Source organism: Phalacrocorax aristotelis, chromosome 1 (assembly GCF_949628215.1).
Source record: "Phalacrocorax aristotelis chromosome 1, bGulAri2.1, whole genome shotgun sequence".
In the NCBI taxonomy this organism is placed as follows: Eukaryota; Metazoa; Chordata; class Aves; order Suliformes; family Phalacrocoracidae; genus Phalacrocorax; species Phalacrocorax aristotelis.
The window spans coordinates 204,848,383-204,866,745 of NC_134276.1; the positions used below are offsets into that span (position 1 = coordinate 204,848,383).

The 18,363-nt window shown below is 41.2% G+C and overlaps 1 protein-coding gene across 2 annotated transcripts in view; it reads left to right on the forward strand.

The window, feature by feature from the left end:
- Nucleotides 1–18,363, forward strand: part of RELN (reelin) — a 297,550-nt gene that overhangs the window by 257,200 nt on the left and 21,987 nt on the right. For both annotated transcript variants that reach the window (XM_075081418.1, XM_075081419.1), the window contains exons 44-52: nucleotides 2,767–3,025; nucleotides 4,272–4,521; nucleotides 6,701–6,869; nucleotides 11,051–11,191; nucleotides 12,555–12,732; nucleotides 13,964–14,157; nucleotides 15,241–15,497; nucleotides 16,232–16,386; nucleotides 18,087–18,301. In XM_075081418.1, the coding sequence (XP_074937519.1) occupies nucleotides 2,767–3,025; nucleotides 4,272–4,521; nucleotides 6,701–6,869; nucleotides 11,051–11,191; nucleotides 12,555–12,732; nucleotides 13,964–14,157; nucleotides 15,241–15,497; nucleotides 16,232–16,386; nucleotides 18,087–18,301 (1,818 nt within the window). The remainder of the gene's footprint in view (nucleotides 1–2,766; nucleotides 3,026–4,271; nucleotides 4,522–6,700; nucleotides 6,870–11,050; nucleotides 11,192–12,554; nucleotides 12,733–13,963; nucleotides 14,158–15,240; nucleotides 15,498–16,231; nucleotides 16,387–18,086; nucleotides 18,302–18,363) is intronic.

The window sequence follows — 18,363 nt, forward strand, 5'->3', positions numbered from 1 at the left end:
ATTAAAAGATTGCTTAACAAAGATACAAGAGATCTTGTAAGTTGCTCCATTAGACTAAATGACATGTTTTCCTTATTGCTTATGTTCAAAGAACCATCATTTATCTCTTCTCCATGGTAGTCTGTAGATGGATTTGCATATATTGACCTCCAGGTGTTATATGGAGATAAATGACTTCTGTCTTAGTAAAAGGAAAACAAAGCAGTGCGTTTAATTTCTTATATATGCTTATGAAAAATAACTGTTATCAACAAATAACTGTGTGCTCTCTTCTGAACAGCAATGCAGACTGCAACAGTGTTGCTGGGGACTGCTTTTTAGCAACCTAAAGTTATTGCAATGGGATTTTCTTAATTTCCAGGCTGACTCTATCAGCCACCTGCAAAGCTCAACAGATCTGGGGAGAGGTTTCAATTTATGCCAGGAATCATGAGAACCAGCATTTCTAATAGATCTTTTAAAGGGTAGTACACCCAGTAGCGATACCGAAACCTCCCCTTTTCTTCTGAGACCCCCTGAAGTACGAAGGCAAGCAGGTGCTGCAAGCCACACTTAGGACCTGGGGATTGTAAGTGCACTCTGCAATCCACTCTCCACTCCTGTCACATCTATATTTTAAAGAAATTAACACAGGGAACAGTATACTGGTGGGGCTGCACCTCAAATACTGTTTTGGGCCCCTCACTACAAGAAGGACATTGAGGTGCTGGAGCGTGTCCAGAGAAGGGCAACGAATCTGGTGAAGGGTCTGGAGAACAAGTCCTATGAGGAGCGGCTGAGGGAACTGGGGTTGTTTAGTGTGGAGAAGAGGAGGCTGAGGGGAGACCTTATCACTCTCTACAACTACCTGAAAGGAGGTTGCAGCGAGGTGAGTGTTGGTCTCCCCTCCCAAGTGACAAGTGACAGGATGAGAGGAAATGGCTTCAAGCTGCGTCAGGGGAGGTTCAGATTGGATATTATGAAAAATTTTTTTACTTGAAAGGGTTGTCAAGCATTGGAACAGGCTGCCCAGGGAGGTGGTGGAGTCTCCATCCCTGGAGGTATTTAAAAGACGTTTGGATGTGGTGCTTAGGGACACAGTTTAGTGGTGGACTTGGAAGTGCTAGGTTAATGGTTGGACTTGATTATCTTAAAGGCCTTTTTCAAACCTGAATGATTCTATGATTCTGTGATCATGGTGATACTGGTAGCTGAAACTCCACAGCAGGAAATACCAGTAGGCACTGCATATTTTAGGTATTGCATCTGATAAAATACTTTCAATTCTGAATTACTAGAAAAATATCCACACATTTTAGTGTTACTAGATCTACAAGAAAATTTTATTTTTCCATTTCAAAATAGGCAGAGCCTTTGCAAAGTATCTGTGGGGTGAGAAGAGAGATATTTAAAATTACTTAATGTTTTAATCTGCTAGACATTATGCTACCTATATTTGAGTGGGTTATTACTATATTAGTAAAAATTCAGATAAAAGAAGAGCAATCCACAGAGAGCAGATTCCACAGAGACAAGGTCACCCGGGCTGATTTCTTTTGAATTATGTGGTGAATGTTGGAGTAAATCTGAGGAGGCACAAAGACTTGCCAGCAGTGGATCCAATCCATTACAGTTGATATGTTGGTCCATCAGGGTCCCCCAGTGCCCCCTTACAGCACGAGCAATATTTTATGTCTGGGATGTGGAGGTGGATGTAATCTATAGTGAAAGAAGTTATATATATAGTAGCAAGAGGAACTGTGAGTCACAGCGAGGACTAGAATTAATTGACTTGCAGGTCTGATGTTTTATTGAAGCTTTGTCTGCCCAGCACCTCTGCAGCCTCCACTCCCAGTGGATCTACCTGCAGATCAAACCAGAGCAAGACTTTTGATACAAAATTTCTTTTGCATGGTTTCATTTAACCATGAGCCAGGCAGCCCTAATGCAATAATAATTAGAACAGATACGACACTTTAAAGCTGTGCAAAAGCTGTGCAAACATGAATTAATACTTGTAATATCCCTGCAAGTCCCATAGGTAAATATCATTACAGCAGCAGTTCCCTCCACTCCAAGTGCCTAGTAGAGCTATTTATAAGCATCGGCTAACAGGAAGAATTTCACAGTTTGATCCAAGTCTATTGTGCTGCTTTGGAGAAGCCAATTAAATAGGGGATGAAAGCGCTGGTATCCCTGGGTGGCTTGGGCTGGCTTCAGGAAAGCCAGCACATTTAAGTGGTGTGATTTAGACAAATTTCCTAGGCTGACTAAATGGACAAAATGATCCCTGAAAGTGAAACACACTTTGTTCTCCTGTCCAGATTTTCCCTAGTCTATACCAATGGAAAACCAGGATGCATATTTTGAATTTAAGCATTTCAGCAAATTCATAGCAAATTATGATCTACTTAGGGCACTGTTGCTTTTCTGCCACTAGAATCTCTACTCATGGGCTACAGGGATAAATATTTCACCAAGGATTATGTTTCTGATATTTGCAACACCATCTGCTATGCAGACAAAAGCTCCAAATATAAATGACCAGCTTTGTTCAGCCTCTTCTGGCTGGCAAACTACCTCACAGTCAAAATGAATTTTTGTCATCTCACCTGTCTGTCTACTTATATTCTGGAGGCTTTGAAAAGGAAATCATAAGATCTCCTTAAAGCTGACTCTTAAAGCAAGAAATCATAGGGCTAGTCAATAGACAAAGTCCAGGTCTCTCTAGTTGCTTATGTAGGGTGTTGCAGAAAATAAATCTTTCCAGTAATTTCTCCCCGTTAGATTTGTGCAGTTCTTCATGAGACTGGGATGTGGCAAGGGGGTGCCAGACCCCAGGAGCCAGCCTGTGCTGCTGCAGTATTCGCTCAATGGAGGCCTCACATGGAACCTTCTCCAGGAGTTCCTCTTCAGTAATTCCAGCAATGTGGGACGATACATTGCCCTGGAAATTCCCTTGAAGGCCCGTTCCAGCTCCACTCGGCTTCGCTGGTGGCAACCATCTGAGAATGGGCATTTCTATAGTCCCTGGGTAATCGACCAGGTAAGGAATCCTCTGGGTTTGTTTTTTTTAATGGAACTTTGGTCTGTTTCCAGTCATAATGTTTCCCTTTTGTTGGCATATGTCATTTCACTGAGTCAAGCAAAAATGTTTTATATAAAGAAATTCCAGAATTATAATAATCTAACAAAATAATAGAGTACAATCACTGTTTGCCAATCTTGTGGTTTTAATGCACCGTTTCCATACGGGGTACTGAACTCCCACTTTGGAGCCAGGAAAGTCCCATACATGAGTAGAACCACATGTTCATATTGCTGAAGGCCTCACCATGTAACATGAAAGTCTGAGTTCAAACCTCAAAAACCTTCATTTAAAATCTATCCCAATATGTAATTGGCTTGGTAGAACGTAATAGGAAAAACATTGATCTATATCCGTCTTCTAATTTTGAAAACAAAGTTTTGTTTCAGATTTGGGATTTGCTTCTACAAAGATTATTATATGGCTTTGTATGACTTGGTATAACTCTCAAGAAGCCCCACTAAAGTGATTGCACTCTAAGTAGTGTTACTGGGCTGTCTAAGTTTAACTTGCTTAAATATTTATTAAAGTTTTTTTACAGGAGTTAGTTCAGGTCCTTAAGAGAAACCCAGAAACCAAACTACCAAGCCATGTTTAATGATGTGGTTACAAAATTTTACTTCCTCTCCCACCATTTAAAAATGAAAAAATCCTCATTCTTTCATTCCTATACCTTCATTGAATGTAGTTACATTAGTTCAGAACAATCAGCAACTGAATTCAGAATCACAAATGAAAATTAACCCTACCTTGCTTGCTGATGAATAGTAAAATGCTGATGCCTTACAGTCATTGGCAAAACAGAGACTATGTCTCCAGTTCTATCAGAGGATACAATCTGATAGTAGTGCACCAATTTATAGTAGAGCTGAACAGTCAGTAGGAAAAATGACAGTGTAATCACTTTTCTCCTGCCAACATTTATTTTTGTGAGCAGTTTTACTTCATCCAGGATGGAGTTCACCTCCTTGAACTTTGCATAGCTGAGCCGATCTTTTTAGGACCCCTTTATAGGAAAAAGATATTCCTCTTCCTCATAACCTAAGCTCTTTACAAAGTAGTTTGTCCATTTTGGACCAGCAGAATATATATGCATAGATCAGTAAATCTCTTCCTCCTCCAGGATGCTATGTCACATGTATGTTTATGAAGACTTCTAGACATTTTTTTCTTTTCAATAACAATTTTTTTCCTAATGTTCCAGATTCTTATTGGAGGAAACATCTCTGGCAATACAGTATTAGAAGATGATTTCACCACACTGGATAGCAGAAAGTGGCTGCTCCATCCTGGTGGAACAAAGATGCCAGTCTGTGGCTCCACCGGGGATGCTCTAGTGTTCATTGAGAAAGCTAGCACCCGCTATGTTGTCACCACTGACATTGTTGTCAATGAAGACTCTTTCTTGCAAATAGATTTTGCAGCATCCTGCTCTGTCACAGACTCCTGTTATGGTAATGACTTCTTAGTAAATCTTGCCATTCCTCTTCCTCTCCTGTACAGGAACATTCATTTGTTTTCTGGTTCCATTATTCATCGTAACAAGAACTGAGAAAGAAAAGAAAGCTTCATGTCTCTGTTAGGAATTCTAATATCAGCTTTTTCATTCTAGGTGTCTGAAGCCTAAGATAAACTAAAGTATATTATTCCCTCTGAACACTTAAGCTACAGTTCAATTAATTTAAGAAAAAGACTAACAACTGTCTTACCATATACTGGTAAATGGATTTGAGTATCCACTGCATAGGATGATGCTGTGGTTCTAATAATAAGCAGCTAGGTGTTTCCAGCATGTTTCTTGGTCTGTGGTTTTGCATTTTTGGTGAAGTAAGTCTCAGTTCAGACCTCACTTGCACCTGTATAACTGAGAAATCATTTCTATCAGTATACATCTGACACATGCTAAGTCCACATCAACTGCAAAAATTCATATCGTCCATATGAAATAATCAACATGCAGATATATGTGTGTATGTATGCCTGTAGGAACGTGTACATAGATATATGATACAATTTTTAATCACCTAGCTTCCTTTTTTTCCATATGATGTGTATTCAGTGCAGAGCATGCTTTTATGTGTGTGTATGTACGTACACACAGACATATACACATATAAATAAAAGCATGCTCTGCATTCAATACACATCGCATGGAAATTAAAAATTGGTTCGTTATGTGAATTCTAAGATGCACAAGAAATAGGTCTTCCTAACTTCTGAATGCTTTTTTATACATCTTAAATTACATTCTTTTAGTGTAGGGTTTTGGGGTATAGATGGTTTTTATGAGGAGGAGAATACAATATGTTGCAGCATGTAGCATGTGATAATTGACTGGGTTGCTGACTATTCCTCTAGAATTTTGTATAAAAATGGAAGAAGATTTTACAGGAAGTCCCAGAAGTGGCTTCTGTGACTTTGCTATTCTGAAGCCAATGGAAGTAACTGAAATATTTTATTCACATGCTTAACAATATTTTTTTCTTTCGGTATTAGAAAGACTGCGGCATCCTAAGAACATGTCTTACAAGTTTGTGTTTTAGCAGTTTAGCTATATATATTGGCAAAGAAACAGTTCCTTTTTTTGTTTCTTTGTCTCCTACGCTTGCCATTATCTTAACTTAGTATTAAATGAGCAAAGAATTTCATTTTGGTGATGGAGATTTAAAACTAAAAACTCACTCTTGTGTGTATCCACTTGTCCTTGTATTTCTATAGCACTGTCTTCTGTGCTTAGACATCAGGTGGGACTGATTGGGTGATTAAGGATCATTCTCTGTGCTTGAGGGCAGGAGAAATGGGTCTGTAGTAATCAAAAGACCACAGATTTACCGCCCCTGTCACTGCAGCCACGCTCCATGTTTTACACAGCCAGAATGCCTGGCAGCTGGAACATTTATTTCAAGTTACAGTTCTGTGCCTATTATTATTTACTTTTTAATGACTGCATAAAAGTTTAACTTGAAGTATTTAGTGAGCTTGACTAACCTTTACTGTTCATAATAAAAGTTTATAAGCCATAAACATCAAAACAATTAAATTGCTGATTTTTGCTGAGAAATGAATACGTTAGTTTAATGTGGCTAGACTGTGTTTGAACAAAAACAAGCTCTTCGACTAACAAACTCATTTTAAAATTGTTTATGCTGGATAATGAAATGAGCTGGTCTGGAGCAGGGGGAATAGTGACTAAACCATCTTGTGACAGAGCCAAAAGTTTGAATTTGAGTGTTGCTCTGCCTTATACAACAATTACATCTGGCTGAATCTCATCCTTCAGCCTGAAAAAAAAAGTTGCTGGTCATGATGCTGTCACATCACTTTCTTACATGCTGCACCTACAGAAATTGGCTTGACTTAATCCTGGCAACTTGACAGGTAACTCTGTCTTCGCACCTGTGGTCCCTTGAGTCAGGTGGCAGATGCAGAGGTGTACTGCAGCCTTCTCCTGAGCTATACCTGCTCAGCAACAGGTAACATATCCCCCAGCACTGCCACCAAGTGAAGCTTTGTGCTTCTGACACAAGGGTTTGAAAAGTTTTGAGTGGTTATTTTGTCAGCGTAGACTTGTGACACTACTGTAGACCTATAGATGTAAGTCTCTAAATTAACTAACTCTCTTTCCACCCTTAGCTATTGAACTGGAATATTCAGTGGACCTTGGGCTGACCTGGCATCCGATTTTGAGAGACTGTCTTCCCACTAATGTGGAATGCAACAAGTACCATCTCCAAAGGATTCTCATTTCAGACACTTTCAACAAGTGGACCCGTGTTACTTTGCCTCTGCCTCCCTATACTAGGTATATCCCTCTGCTTTTCTGCAGAATAAATCTAAATGCATAACTATGTATTGATGCATGATACCTTATAGCGTTAAAATAATTGTACCTTGCGTTTTTGTTTGGTTCATGCATATAATGATAAATAAGTGTAAATAAATGAAACACCATCCTGTGCATAAAAATGGCAAAGCTCCTATGTACATTTACTTATCTTAGTTATTCAAAGAAAGGAAATTCTTGTCCATCTTGTCCCACGGAGAGACAGGGAGAATGTTTTAAGGAATCTCATGTTATCATTTGCCTCACTAAATTCTGGTTGTTTTGGTGGCTGATTGGACTGGCTGAATCCCCACTGCACCTTCTGCTTTCTGTTGTTGGCTATGAGTTAGTGTTTTAAATGTAGTGCTTTTCAGGCTTCTTGTTTTTCTGTGCATTCTTTGTACACTTTGTCTCTCTCTCAGCTTTGATGCTCTCATCCTTGTTTCTACATATGCCCCATTTTCACCTCCTCTTCCTTTTCCTACATTCTTTTGTCTCTGAGGGAAGCAAAATTGTGGGATTTGTTGGGAGGTTGCAGTGAAAGGAGCTGTTTGGTACTGACAGTGCCATTGGGAGCGCTGCCATACAGTTCTCTACAATGCCCTGAAAACTGCTGGATTTTTATTTTGTTTGTCAAAAAGATCCATCTAGGGACAGCTGGGTAGTTCAGCCTTCCAGTTTGTGTCCTTCTTGATGTGCTGTTTTGCAGGGATAGCTCTGACTGTCCCCTGTGCAGTCATACCTGATAAAGCCGGCGTAGACCTAGCCCACAGTAAAGCCCTGCAAACACAGGCAGCGTGGACATCAGGCGCTCAGCACAACTTGACTCTACAGCTTTTCCCCTATTGCAGAGCCCAGTCTCCTCACACAGGCATAGCTAACTGCAGGCACACGAGTACCACAGCACAGGCAGAGCCTATGCCTGTTTGAGAAGGTTGTTATGAAATATGCCAGCTAATGCACATATGACTTTGAAAACAGAAACCTTTAGTTTCTAGCAATTGTGCTGAGAGCACCTATACAGTTGCCACACATTTTGAAACTAGTAGTGGAAAAGTCCATGTTCTATTACTAATGATTTGGGGCATCTAGACTCTTCCCTATCTTTAGTGCATTACTTCATTACTTCATATCAAATAATAGTACTTTTTATGACTTATTTTCAGCATTGATATCCTCTGCTTCCTCTTTTGTACTGCTTCACTACGTATTGTCTGTAAAATCCGTTACCCCAACAGTTCTTGTATAAAGTCCATAAATTTGTGTTCAGGAGAGGTTTTCTGGGGCTGAATAGGATAAATCAGGACTGGTTTTGATGCTCCAAACCAATTGAATTTGGACCTGAAAGGAACCTACCATCCAAGATAAACTCAGGTTTATAAATAACTGTTATTTTAAGACTGAAGTTTTTTGAGCAATATATATCAAAAGAAGTCTGATGCCCTACTGAGGCAGAGATTCCTCTTCTGTCCTATCCAATAACTATATTTGTTGGCTTAAGTAATATAATTTCCCAAAGATATTAAGATAGGGATTACATGAGAGAGTTTATTATAACCTTAGCTCACAAGCAAAGGAGATGTTAAGCTTTAGAATAAGGAATAGGGCAGCTAATAGGCCTTTTAGTCTAGATGTGATATAAATTTTATGCTGCTTTATTATTTCAAGCTGAGTAAAAGCAAGTGTGTGTCTCCAATTGTTTGTGCCTGTAAGCTTTAGGAACATGGAGGCTACTTAGTCAACAGCTTGGCCTAGCGCACAGCACTTACACTGACATAGTCTTTTAGGGTTTGCGTACCCCAGAGTGCTATCTAACCTCTGGCCTGTAGAAGGACATGAAGTTTTAACTTAGAGATTATTTTAAAAAGCAAATGCAAATACCAAGCTTCTCCCAGGAGCATCAGCTCCATAAACTGTTAATGAAGTGCCAAACCTAAAGCAGGCAGTGTAAGATATGGATGTTTGTCTTCCTAAAGGACTTCCTCACAATTTATGCATTTCTTTTTAAAAAATGCTATTTGCTGAGAAGCTAGACAGCACAGCAGTAGATTTCTCTTCGGATAAACTTGTTATTCATTCACTTCATGTAACATGTTTATCAAGAAAAATTCACAGGATAACATTGACCTTACCATAAAAGGTCTATCTTTACACTGAATAAATGTGGGGAATTTTGCTGTTTATTTGTTTTGGTGTTTACAGCAACTGTGATTTCTCTGAGTTTCAAAAGAACACAGACTACACAAAGTTCAATGCTGCCATCTAGTGCTGTATAGCATAACACGGACCAGCTTGAATTTAAAATGGTGTTTTTGATAAGTTACACAAATTCATCTACTCACAGCTATTCATATATAGGTGTCTACTGCTGCATGAGCTGAACAGCTATTTGGTGTCCTCTGACTGTTTCATCTAGGTTTTCATCATTTATCTTGGGAGCTGAGACACTTAACTCACATATAGCTACATGAAAGCACGGTGTTGAATAGGGAGCTAAGCCAGCTTTAATGAATAAAATGAAAATTATATATCGAAAGGAGCTAGAAACACACCATAGATCATTTCTTAACATTTCCAGCCAAGCCCTGGATGGAGGAGAGGGAGGAAACTGCAAAACCAGGGTCACACCGCAAGCCCTGCATGGGTGCTCTCACCTTGTCATCTGTAGATTTATAAATAGCAGCACCTTGCCTAGGAGCCAGCCCACTCCTGAGAGCTGCTCTTAGTTAAGTGTAGTTGGAAGAATTCATAGAGAAAAAGTTGAGTTAGTTTGTTGACTTGGACTGAAGCAATAAATCTCAGGCTCAGTGTGAAACTTGGATTTAGAATCATAGAATTATTAAAGTTGGAAAAGACCTCTAGGATCATCAAGTCCAACTGTCAACCCAGCACTACCATGTCTCCTAAACCATGCCCTGAAGTGCCACGTCTACACGTGTTTTAAATACCTCCAGGGATGGCAAATCTACCACCTCTCTGGGCAGCCTGTTCCAATGTCTGAGCCCTCAGCAAAGAAATTTTTCCTAATATCCAATCTAAACCTCCCCTGATGCAGCTTGAAGCCGTTTCCTCTTGTTCTATCGCTAGTGACCTGGGAGAAGACCAACCCCCACCTCACTACAACCTACTTCCATGTAGTTGTAGAGAGCGATAAGGTCTCCCCTCAGCCTCCTCTTCTCCACACTAAACAAACCCACTTCCCTCAGCTGCTCCTCGTAAGACCTGCTCTCCAGACCCTTCACCATCTTCATTGCCCTTCTCTGGACACACTCCAGCACCTCAGTGTCCTTCTTGCAGTGAGGGGCCCAAAACTGAACACAATATTTGAGGTGCGGCCTCACCAGTGCCGAGTACAGGGGCACGATCACCTTCCTACTGCTGCCGGCCACACGATTTCTGATACAAGCCACGAGGCTGTTGGCCTTCTTGGCCACCTGGGCACACTGCTGGCTCATGTTGAGCAGGCTGTCAAACAACACCCCCAGGTCCTTCTCCAACCAGGCACCTTTCCAGCCGCTCCTCCCCAAGCCTGCAGCGTTGCATGGGGTTGTTGTGACCCAAGTGCAGGACCTCGCACTTGGCCTTGTTGAGCCTTGTATAATTGGCCTTGGCCCATTGATCCAGCCTGTGCAGGTCCCTCTGCAGAGCCTTCCTGCCCTCGAGCAGATCAACACTCCCGCCCAACTTCATGTCGTCTGCAAACTTACTAAGGGTGCACTAGATCCCCTCATCCAGATCATTGATAAAGATTTGGGTGATTGTGGCCTGATCCAGCTCCCAGCTATCCGTCAAGTTTGGATTTGTGCTGGGATGTGGTTATGACTGGTCTGAGCTTCCCTTTGGGCGTACCACCTTCTTCCTACCCTCTTCTCCACTGCACCAACCACAGCCCACTTCCTTTGCTCTTACTGGCAATCCCTTTCCCACCTCCCACACTCTCAGCATGCTATTGAGTACCTGTGCTCTGTCCTGCTCTCAAAATGTGGGCACCCTGTTCTTGGCTTTCCAGGGACCTTGTCAGGAATCAGCCCTGGGTTGTGCTGACATCAAACAAATCTTCCAGTATCAATCTAGTGTCAAGACTGATATTTCCTATCAGTCAAAATAAAGATTAGTCTAACTAGAAATATTACCTTTCTGTTTTTCTTTCTCTTCCAAAGGTCTCAAGCAACTCGTTTCCGCTGGCATCAGCCTGCTCCTTTCGATAAGCAGCAAACATGGGCAATCGATAACGTCTACATTGGGGATGGTTGCATAGACATGTGCAGTGGTCATGGGAAGTGCACACAAGACAACTGTGTGTAAGTGCCATTTGTTCCCTGTCCTGCCCAGCACTGTAACATTTCACTCCTCCTCTGTCTTTTAATGAGCTTTCAGGAAAGACTTTGATACAACTTTTAAAAGGAAGGTAGATTTTGCTGTTAAAACTGAGCAGGGCATCGGGATCATTTGGGAATAGAAATAATAAGATGGAGAGTAAGTGTGGGGGCTGCCTCTGCTAGACCTCTGCTTGTTCACACATCGTGGGCATTGCTGCCAGTCCTTTCCTCAGTGGCAATGCATCGCCTCTGCTGTTGCCTGTGCTGCATCTTGGCTCCCCTCCCACCTGGCAGGGAAAAGGGACCCCTTGAGTTTATATACCCTTCTAGGGACATACACTCATGGAACTTCCAAGAAGATGTCATCCTTATTCCCAAGGGTTTTCATGCCATGTCCCTGTGCCCTCATCCTGGCACTGGGTCCAGAGGACCTGGGCTGGAAGTGGGACATATCCACAACCAGAAGGATACACGCCAGTTCTTCACAAGGCCATATTTTGCCTGGGGACAGGTGTTGGCTTGATGCCTCTGCTCTGTGGTACGGTTTGCTGGTGGAGGCAGACTGGCTTGAACCTTAAACTGTCTGTATAACAGCCCACATACAGCCATGCAAAGCCAACAGACAACAACCAGATCTCCCCAGATTTGTCTGTCTGGCAACAGAGAATACCTTCCAGATGGATGTATTGCTTTTTTCCAGCCACAAATGGCAACAAAAATAGGAGAATGGTTGTATAATTGGCCTGTGACTATGTTTGTTAGAAATATATTCCTCTGCAGAATAGACATATTATTGTGTTGTCCTCTATCCTGACAGCACTGAAGTACCAAGGCACGATGTCCCTGGTGAAATCTGCATAGTAGCAGAACACATTTCCATGCTGTTATCCAATCTTTGACACATATAAGAAGGTTTTTCAGAGGAGAAAAAAAAGGAGGGGACACTATATAAAGAAACAACAGGGAAGTACCCATCCACTAAAAATTTACAGAAACTTACTTAAAATTCGACATTAGCAGGACGTTCTTAGGCTCAGAACATTCTCTTAGGCTTACCTACCCAAGCACAATGTATTTTACTGATTTTACTCTGTGCTGGAGTGTACTCCATATTAGCAGCTTGAATGATATATAATACTACCCTTCCTAAAGTCATTTTTGTTTCCTATTAACTACAAAAAGTGGCAGATGTTGAAACCCCCATACACTAGTTGTGCACTAATAAATGATGCAGACAGCCTCTACACAGCATAAGATGGCATATTAATGTGGAATAACACGGCACTGACTAATCCTCCATGCAGAGCCTTTGCCAGCTGAATTTTGCATTTGTTTTCCTCTGCAGCTGCGATGAGCACTGGGGTGGGCTGTACTGCGACGAGCCAGAGACCCCACTTCCGACACAACTGAAAGATAACTTCAATCGCTCGCCATCGAACCAGAACTGGCTGACAGTGAATGGGGGCAAACTGAGCACAGTCTGCGGGGCGGTAGCCTCTGGGATGGCTCTTCACTTCAGTGGGGTGTGTGTTCAGCATGGGGGCCAACTCACTCCAGTATAAATGGGACTGATATCAGCATAACATATTAAACATATAACACATAAAAAAAACTTACATCCTTTGCCTAGCTGAAGGTCAAAGTCAGACAGGTCCTACAGACTAGGGCCAGCCAGAAACACTCCGGGAAAGCAGATACCATGTTCCTGGCTATGCTGTAGCCAGTAAAGTGAGATATAGTGTGTGTGCCTCCTGGAGGGAGCCGTAGAGGGGCCTTTGGAGGTGGAGCGGATAAAGCACAGCCCAAGTATGTAGCCATTCAGTTCCACTCACTCATAATAGCCTCCTCAGAGCACTTAGAACTTCCAGAAACCAGAGTTTGGTGTGGCTTCTAATCAGACCACAGAGGTAAATTAGTAACTAGGTATTGGCATGTGTATAACGTGCACTTGGTCCTTGAAAATACATCCATGTGTAGCCTCATCCTTCAGATAGTTCATTGTTGCATTTTTTCAGAGTAAGCAGAGTAAAATTTCTTGGTTTAGCTACATACATAGGCAGGTAATCCAGATTGCTTCTGAATTACAGTTTGCTTACAACCTCAGGATTATAAAAATGACAAAACATGATTTTAGAAACATATGAAACTTATGCCTGTCAGTCTCCACCATGCAGATTTATAACTAGGTTCAAACTGATGCAAGTTTTCTAAAATAAACTAACAGAAGCATTAGCATTATATTTCCACTTCTTTCCAGTAGGACTAAGTAGGCTCCACTAAATAATAGGCTAAACAATGTGAAATATGTAAGGGATTATGGGAAAACACACATATTAAAATTGCTGTGCCGTTTGATGGCTTGCATTAATTCTTAATGAATTAATTCATTAATTCTGCCTGGAAAACCTCATGTGTTACACTGGAGGTATGGATTTTTGTAACTCTTGTATTCAGAAGAAAGGTGAGTACAATTCTTGATACTGAATGTTGTAAAGCTGTAGATACAAGTAGCAACGTGTATGAATACATAACAGGAATTTTTAAGATGAAACATAACTGAAATTATGTCCTCAGGGAAGAACATTTACTGTTCTGTTGTAGCTTCACCTTTGTTATAATTAGTATAATTTTGTACAATTTTGAAGGTTTTACAACATGAAGTTATATTAACAGTGACTGCATAGTCTAACACTTTTTACGTTCATAAGTTTTGCAAGCCAACACCAGCCAACTTATTTTTTCATTGATTTTAAGGGCTGCAGCCGTATGTTAGTTACAGTGGACTTGAACCTCACCAGTGCAGAATTCATCCAGTTTTATTTCATGTATGGATGTCTGATAACTCCTAATAACCGCAACCAAGGAGTGCTGCTGGAGTATTCTGTGAATGGTGGAATCACCTGGAGTCTCTTAATGGAAATTTTCTATGATCAGTTCAGCAAGCCTGGGTTTGTAGATACCTTCTTCTGCCTATATAGTTTCCTGTACTAAAGTAAGGTGGTCTTGAATGTTTTATAAAAACCTGTGGGACGTATTACTGCTGTGGTTTGGATGTCAGATCTTTAAGAGTTCAGCCTGTCCAGTCCTGCAAGCATTTATGAATGGCCTTAATGCATGTGCTTGAGCATCAGCATTTGTGCAGCTCCTAGGCCAGAAATACAAGGGTAGTAAGGAGCCTGTAGCAGTCTGGTAGATTTGTAAATGGTTGCAGGAAGATAAATGAATAGATACTGTAATGATGTCCATCTTGTTCTTTAAGACACTTTCATTTGCGATCTAGTTTCTTACGGATAAGAGCAGAAAGTCACTGCTTGAACTAGTTAGAAAATGGTGTGTAGAGGAGAAACTGAATTTCTGCAGATATCCATCAAAAGGATGGATTCACTCAAGCGTCATTTTCAGATATTTGTGACATTCAAATCATGTGTAGATATGGATGGACCTTTTCCTTACTGGCTAATTTAAAAGATCTATAGAAAATGGGGCTGGGAGGTACCTGTTATTTGTTATTTCATTTGAACACATGAAGAAATCACTAGCACTTTCATTGGATAAGACATTTAAGTGTACTATCATCTACTGTTGTAATGGAATAAGAAAATTGTACTAGAACATTGCTATCTGCTGAATGGCTCCAGGTTGAAATTAGCAATTTTAATTTTACCTCAACATTCTCATTCTTAACACTTCCCTCAGTTAGGACCTTATGGTCATACCCTGCTAGCCTAGACCATTGCATCTGCACAGTTAGAGAATGTGAGTTTGCTCAAACCATGCCACAGTCTGGCTACTGGTCTTTCCCACCTCACTCTGAGCCCCTGTCCCACTGGGAGTGGCCAGGAAGGTTTTTGTTTCAGCAGTCTCCCATGGGGAAACATAAGCTAGATCACCCAGTCTTCTCCTTCTTTCCCAACTTCCACATACTCTAGGAAACCATGGGAGTGGACCTGGTCAAAGCACCCGGCACAGCGCATTGAGAAGCGTCTTCCTCCTGTGGCTCTCCTACAATTAATTTCCACTTTTTCTTTCAGCTTTGTGAACATCCTCCTTCCTTACGATGCCAAAACTATTGGGACACGCTTCCGCTGGTGGCAGCCTAAACATGATGGCCTGGACCAGAATGACTGGGCTATCGACAACGTGTTGATCTCTGGCTCAGCTGACCAGCGGACTGTGATGCTCGACACCTTCAGCAGTGCTCCCCTGCCACAGCATGAGCGCTCCCCTGCCGACGCAGGGCCCACCGGGAGGATCGCCTACGACATGTTCATGGAAGACAAAACTACAGGTAAAGGTTTCGGGTGGATCAGAATTAAAGAGCAAGAAATCAGTGCAGCGATTTCCAAATCCTGCTGAGCCTCTGAATCTTCATCTCACTGTGATGGATATCACAGCCAATCTCATAACTATAGGGGTCTTGTCCTTTGGTTTTAGAGTTTTTTTACTGCATGAATTTACTTAGAAGATTAATTTCTTTTCGAAGAAAGAAAAAAAGATTAAAAGTGCCAGGTTATTCTAAGCAGATTTCTTAACCTGAGTATCTGTTTCCTATTTCCTAACTTTTAAAAACATTCTTTAGTGAAGTTAAGTTACATTTTACAATTAAACTTTGTAGAGGATGCATTTCTGGATGTCTACAAGGCTTAACAGCTAACAGTGCTGGGGTACCATTTCTGCAGATATGTAGGCCACACCAATTAAAAAGTTCTCCCATAATGTCCAGTGCAACAGAAGTTTATATTTTGTGTAAGTCTCAGATCCTTACCTCTTGAACATTGAAAAAGAATGCTATAATACTTACATAAAAGAGTAGTAAGAGGTGCTTTGAGCAATAAATATGACAAATATAAGAAATATGTACATGGGAAAGATGGGCTACTGATATTCTCAGGAGCAATACTAAATAATTCTCATGTAGGCTGAAAAATAAACCATGGATCATCTTTAGTGGTTAACACTAATCCCTGTTTTCTTTAATTTATATTTTCATTGTATATTACTGACAAACCATTTATTTTCAAGTGAATGAACACTGGTTATTCCATGACGATTGCTTGATTGAGAGGTTTTGTGATTCTCCTGATGGCGTCATGATCTGTGGGAGCCATGATGGAAGAGAGGTCTACGCAGTCACCCATGACCTGACTCCTACAGAAGGGTGGATTATGCAGTTCAAGGTAAAATCTCTGTCTGAAATATAATTATTCAATTTTGCTCCAGGTCTAAGTAGATTTTCAGGAGGTAGGTTGATGTATAGGCCTACACATAAGCCATTTCCTGCAGGGAAAAGTGTTGTTATTAGGCCATCCTAATTTTTCTCACCTACTTCGTATTGGTCAGCTTTAATACCACAGGTTGTTCTCAGAGGTGACATGCTCTCCTCTTCCAGCACAGCAGTTGCATGGAGATCATGTAGTAAGGATATTACACAAATACGAGGTGCCTATTTTGTTGCAGCTGCTTGGTGAGGGAAAAGCAGTTTACAAAGTAGTCCACACCACTCCTGTGTTGTCATGTATTTGCATCAAACCTGTACCTAAACTGCCCTTCATAGACCCCTTCATCTAAATTAAACAAGTAAGCCAGTGTTGCTGTACGCTTCTATGGGAGAACTTATCTTGGGCCGCATATCTCCGGGACACAGGGCTCTACCCACCCTAGGGACAGTGATGCACAGACATCAATGTGATGGATACAAAATGTCTGTTTATTTAGCTGCGTCACACGCTTATATAGCTCTTGCGCTTCCTGTTCCTGCCACTCCTATGGGGAGGAGTCTATCTTTCCGTCACATCCCGTGATCTTCCGGTCACCGATCCCTGTCTATTCCCCTACAAGACAGCAATATATGGAAGTTGTACAAGCCCTTTGCACGTCTTTCATAAAGACAGTCCACCTAACATAACCAAGCTGGGTGGCCCCCTCTGAAATATTCAAATCTTAGGTTGTGTGGGAGAAGAGATTATTAGTTATGGGGTACTGGAGTACAAGGCACATGTGTCAAAACCTGTAAATCTAGAAATGTGAGCTAACTGGAAGAAAATGAAGCTCAGAATATGGTTCCTGTTCTTCGTCTTGGAAATATTGATGAGATCTGCAGATGACAGCATTGATACTGAGGTTCTTACAAACAAACTAGTCACGACAACTAATGATCTAAACAAATTAGAACATCCTTTACAATCTTCTCTTTCAGCTCTGGGAAACAACCAATGGCTTTTATCAGATAGATTGCCTTAGTGGGGAAAGGTAAATGAGAAAGACCACCAGTTGATTACAGATGCACTTGGTGCCGCCCAAAATAATGCTTCTCTAGCTCTTAGTTGTACCCAAGCTCAACTGTGGATAGAATCTATAGTTTCTGCAATTGTACGAGAAGGTGAGAGAGGCACTCTGCGCACTGAAATTCGAAAGATAATTTGGTCACCAAAAGGACGGCAAAAGTATGATGGATGGTTAGCCCTGGGTAGCAAATATGTAGCATACCAGCTCCATGATACCTCGAGTTCTCACTTATCACAGAGCCTGGAAGCGATGCCTCCACACCGCTCCACCCTCCGGACAACTCCTCTTAGAGTCAGTATGCCAAGTTCTCCTGGTATTGCCGACATCTAAGGTTACTAGGGAACTTCCATGGAATGGACTCCTCACGTATCAGCTGCACTTCACCCTGACAGCTTCTTCAATGCTGTACCTTTTCTAAAAACATAAGTTTAATTTCTAAGTCACCTCCAGCGATTATTCCACACCATGCAAGCACTGTTACTGCCACTATTTGAAGCAAAATTCTGCAGTCAGTTTTCAGGTTCAAATATTTTTTAAACTCTAACCACCACCACAATTAATTCTAATTTACTTATGCTTTCTTCTTTATTAGGTTTCTGTTGGATGTAAAACCTCAGAAAAACTTGCACAAAATCAGGTCCACGTGCAGTATTCCACTGACTTTGGCGTTAGCTGGAGCTACTTAGTACCTCAGTGTTTACCAGCTGATCCGAAGTGTTCTGGGGGTGTTTCGCAGCCATCTGTCTTCTTTCCCACAAAAGGATGGAAAAGAGTAACTTACTCACTGCCTGAAAACCTTGTGGGCAAGTAAGTATGAATTTGCTACTCATTTTGTCTTGGATTCAGTACCTTCTGAGAAACACAACAGG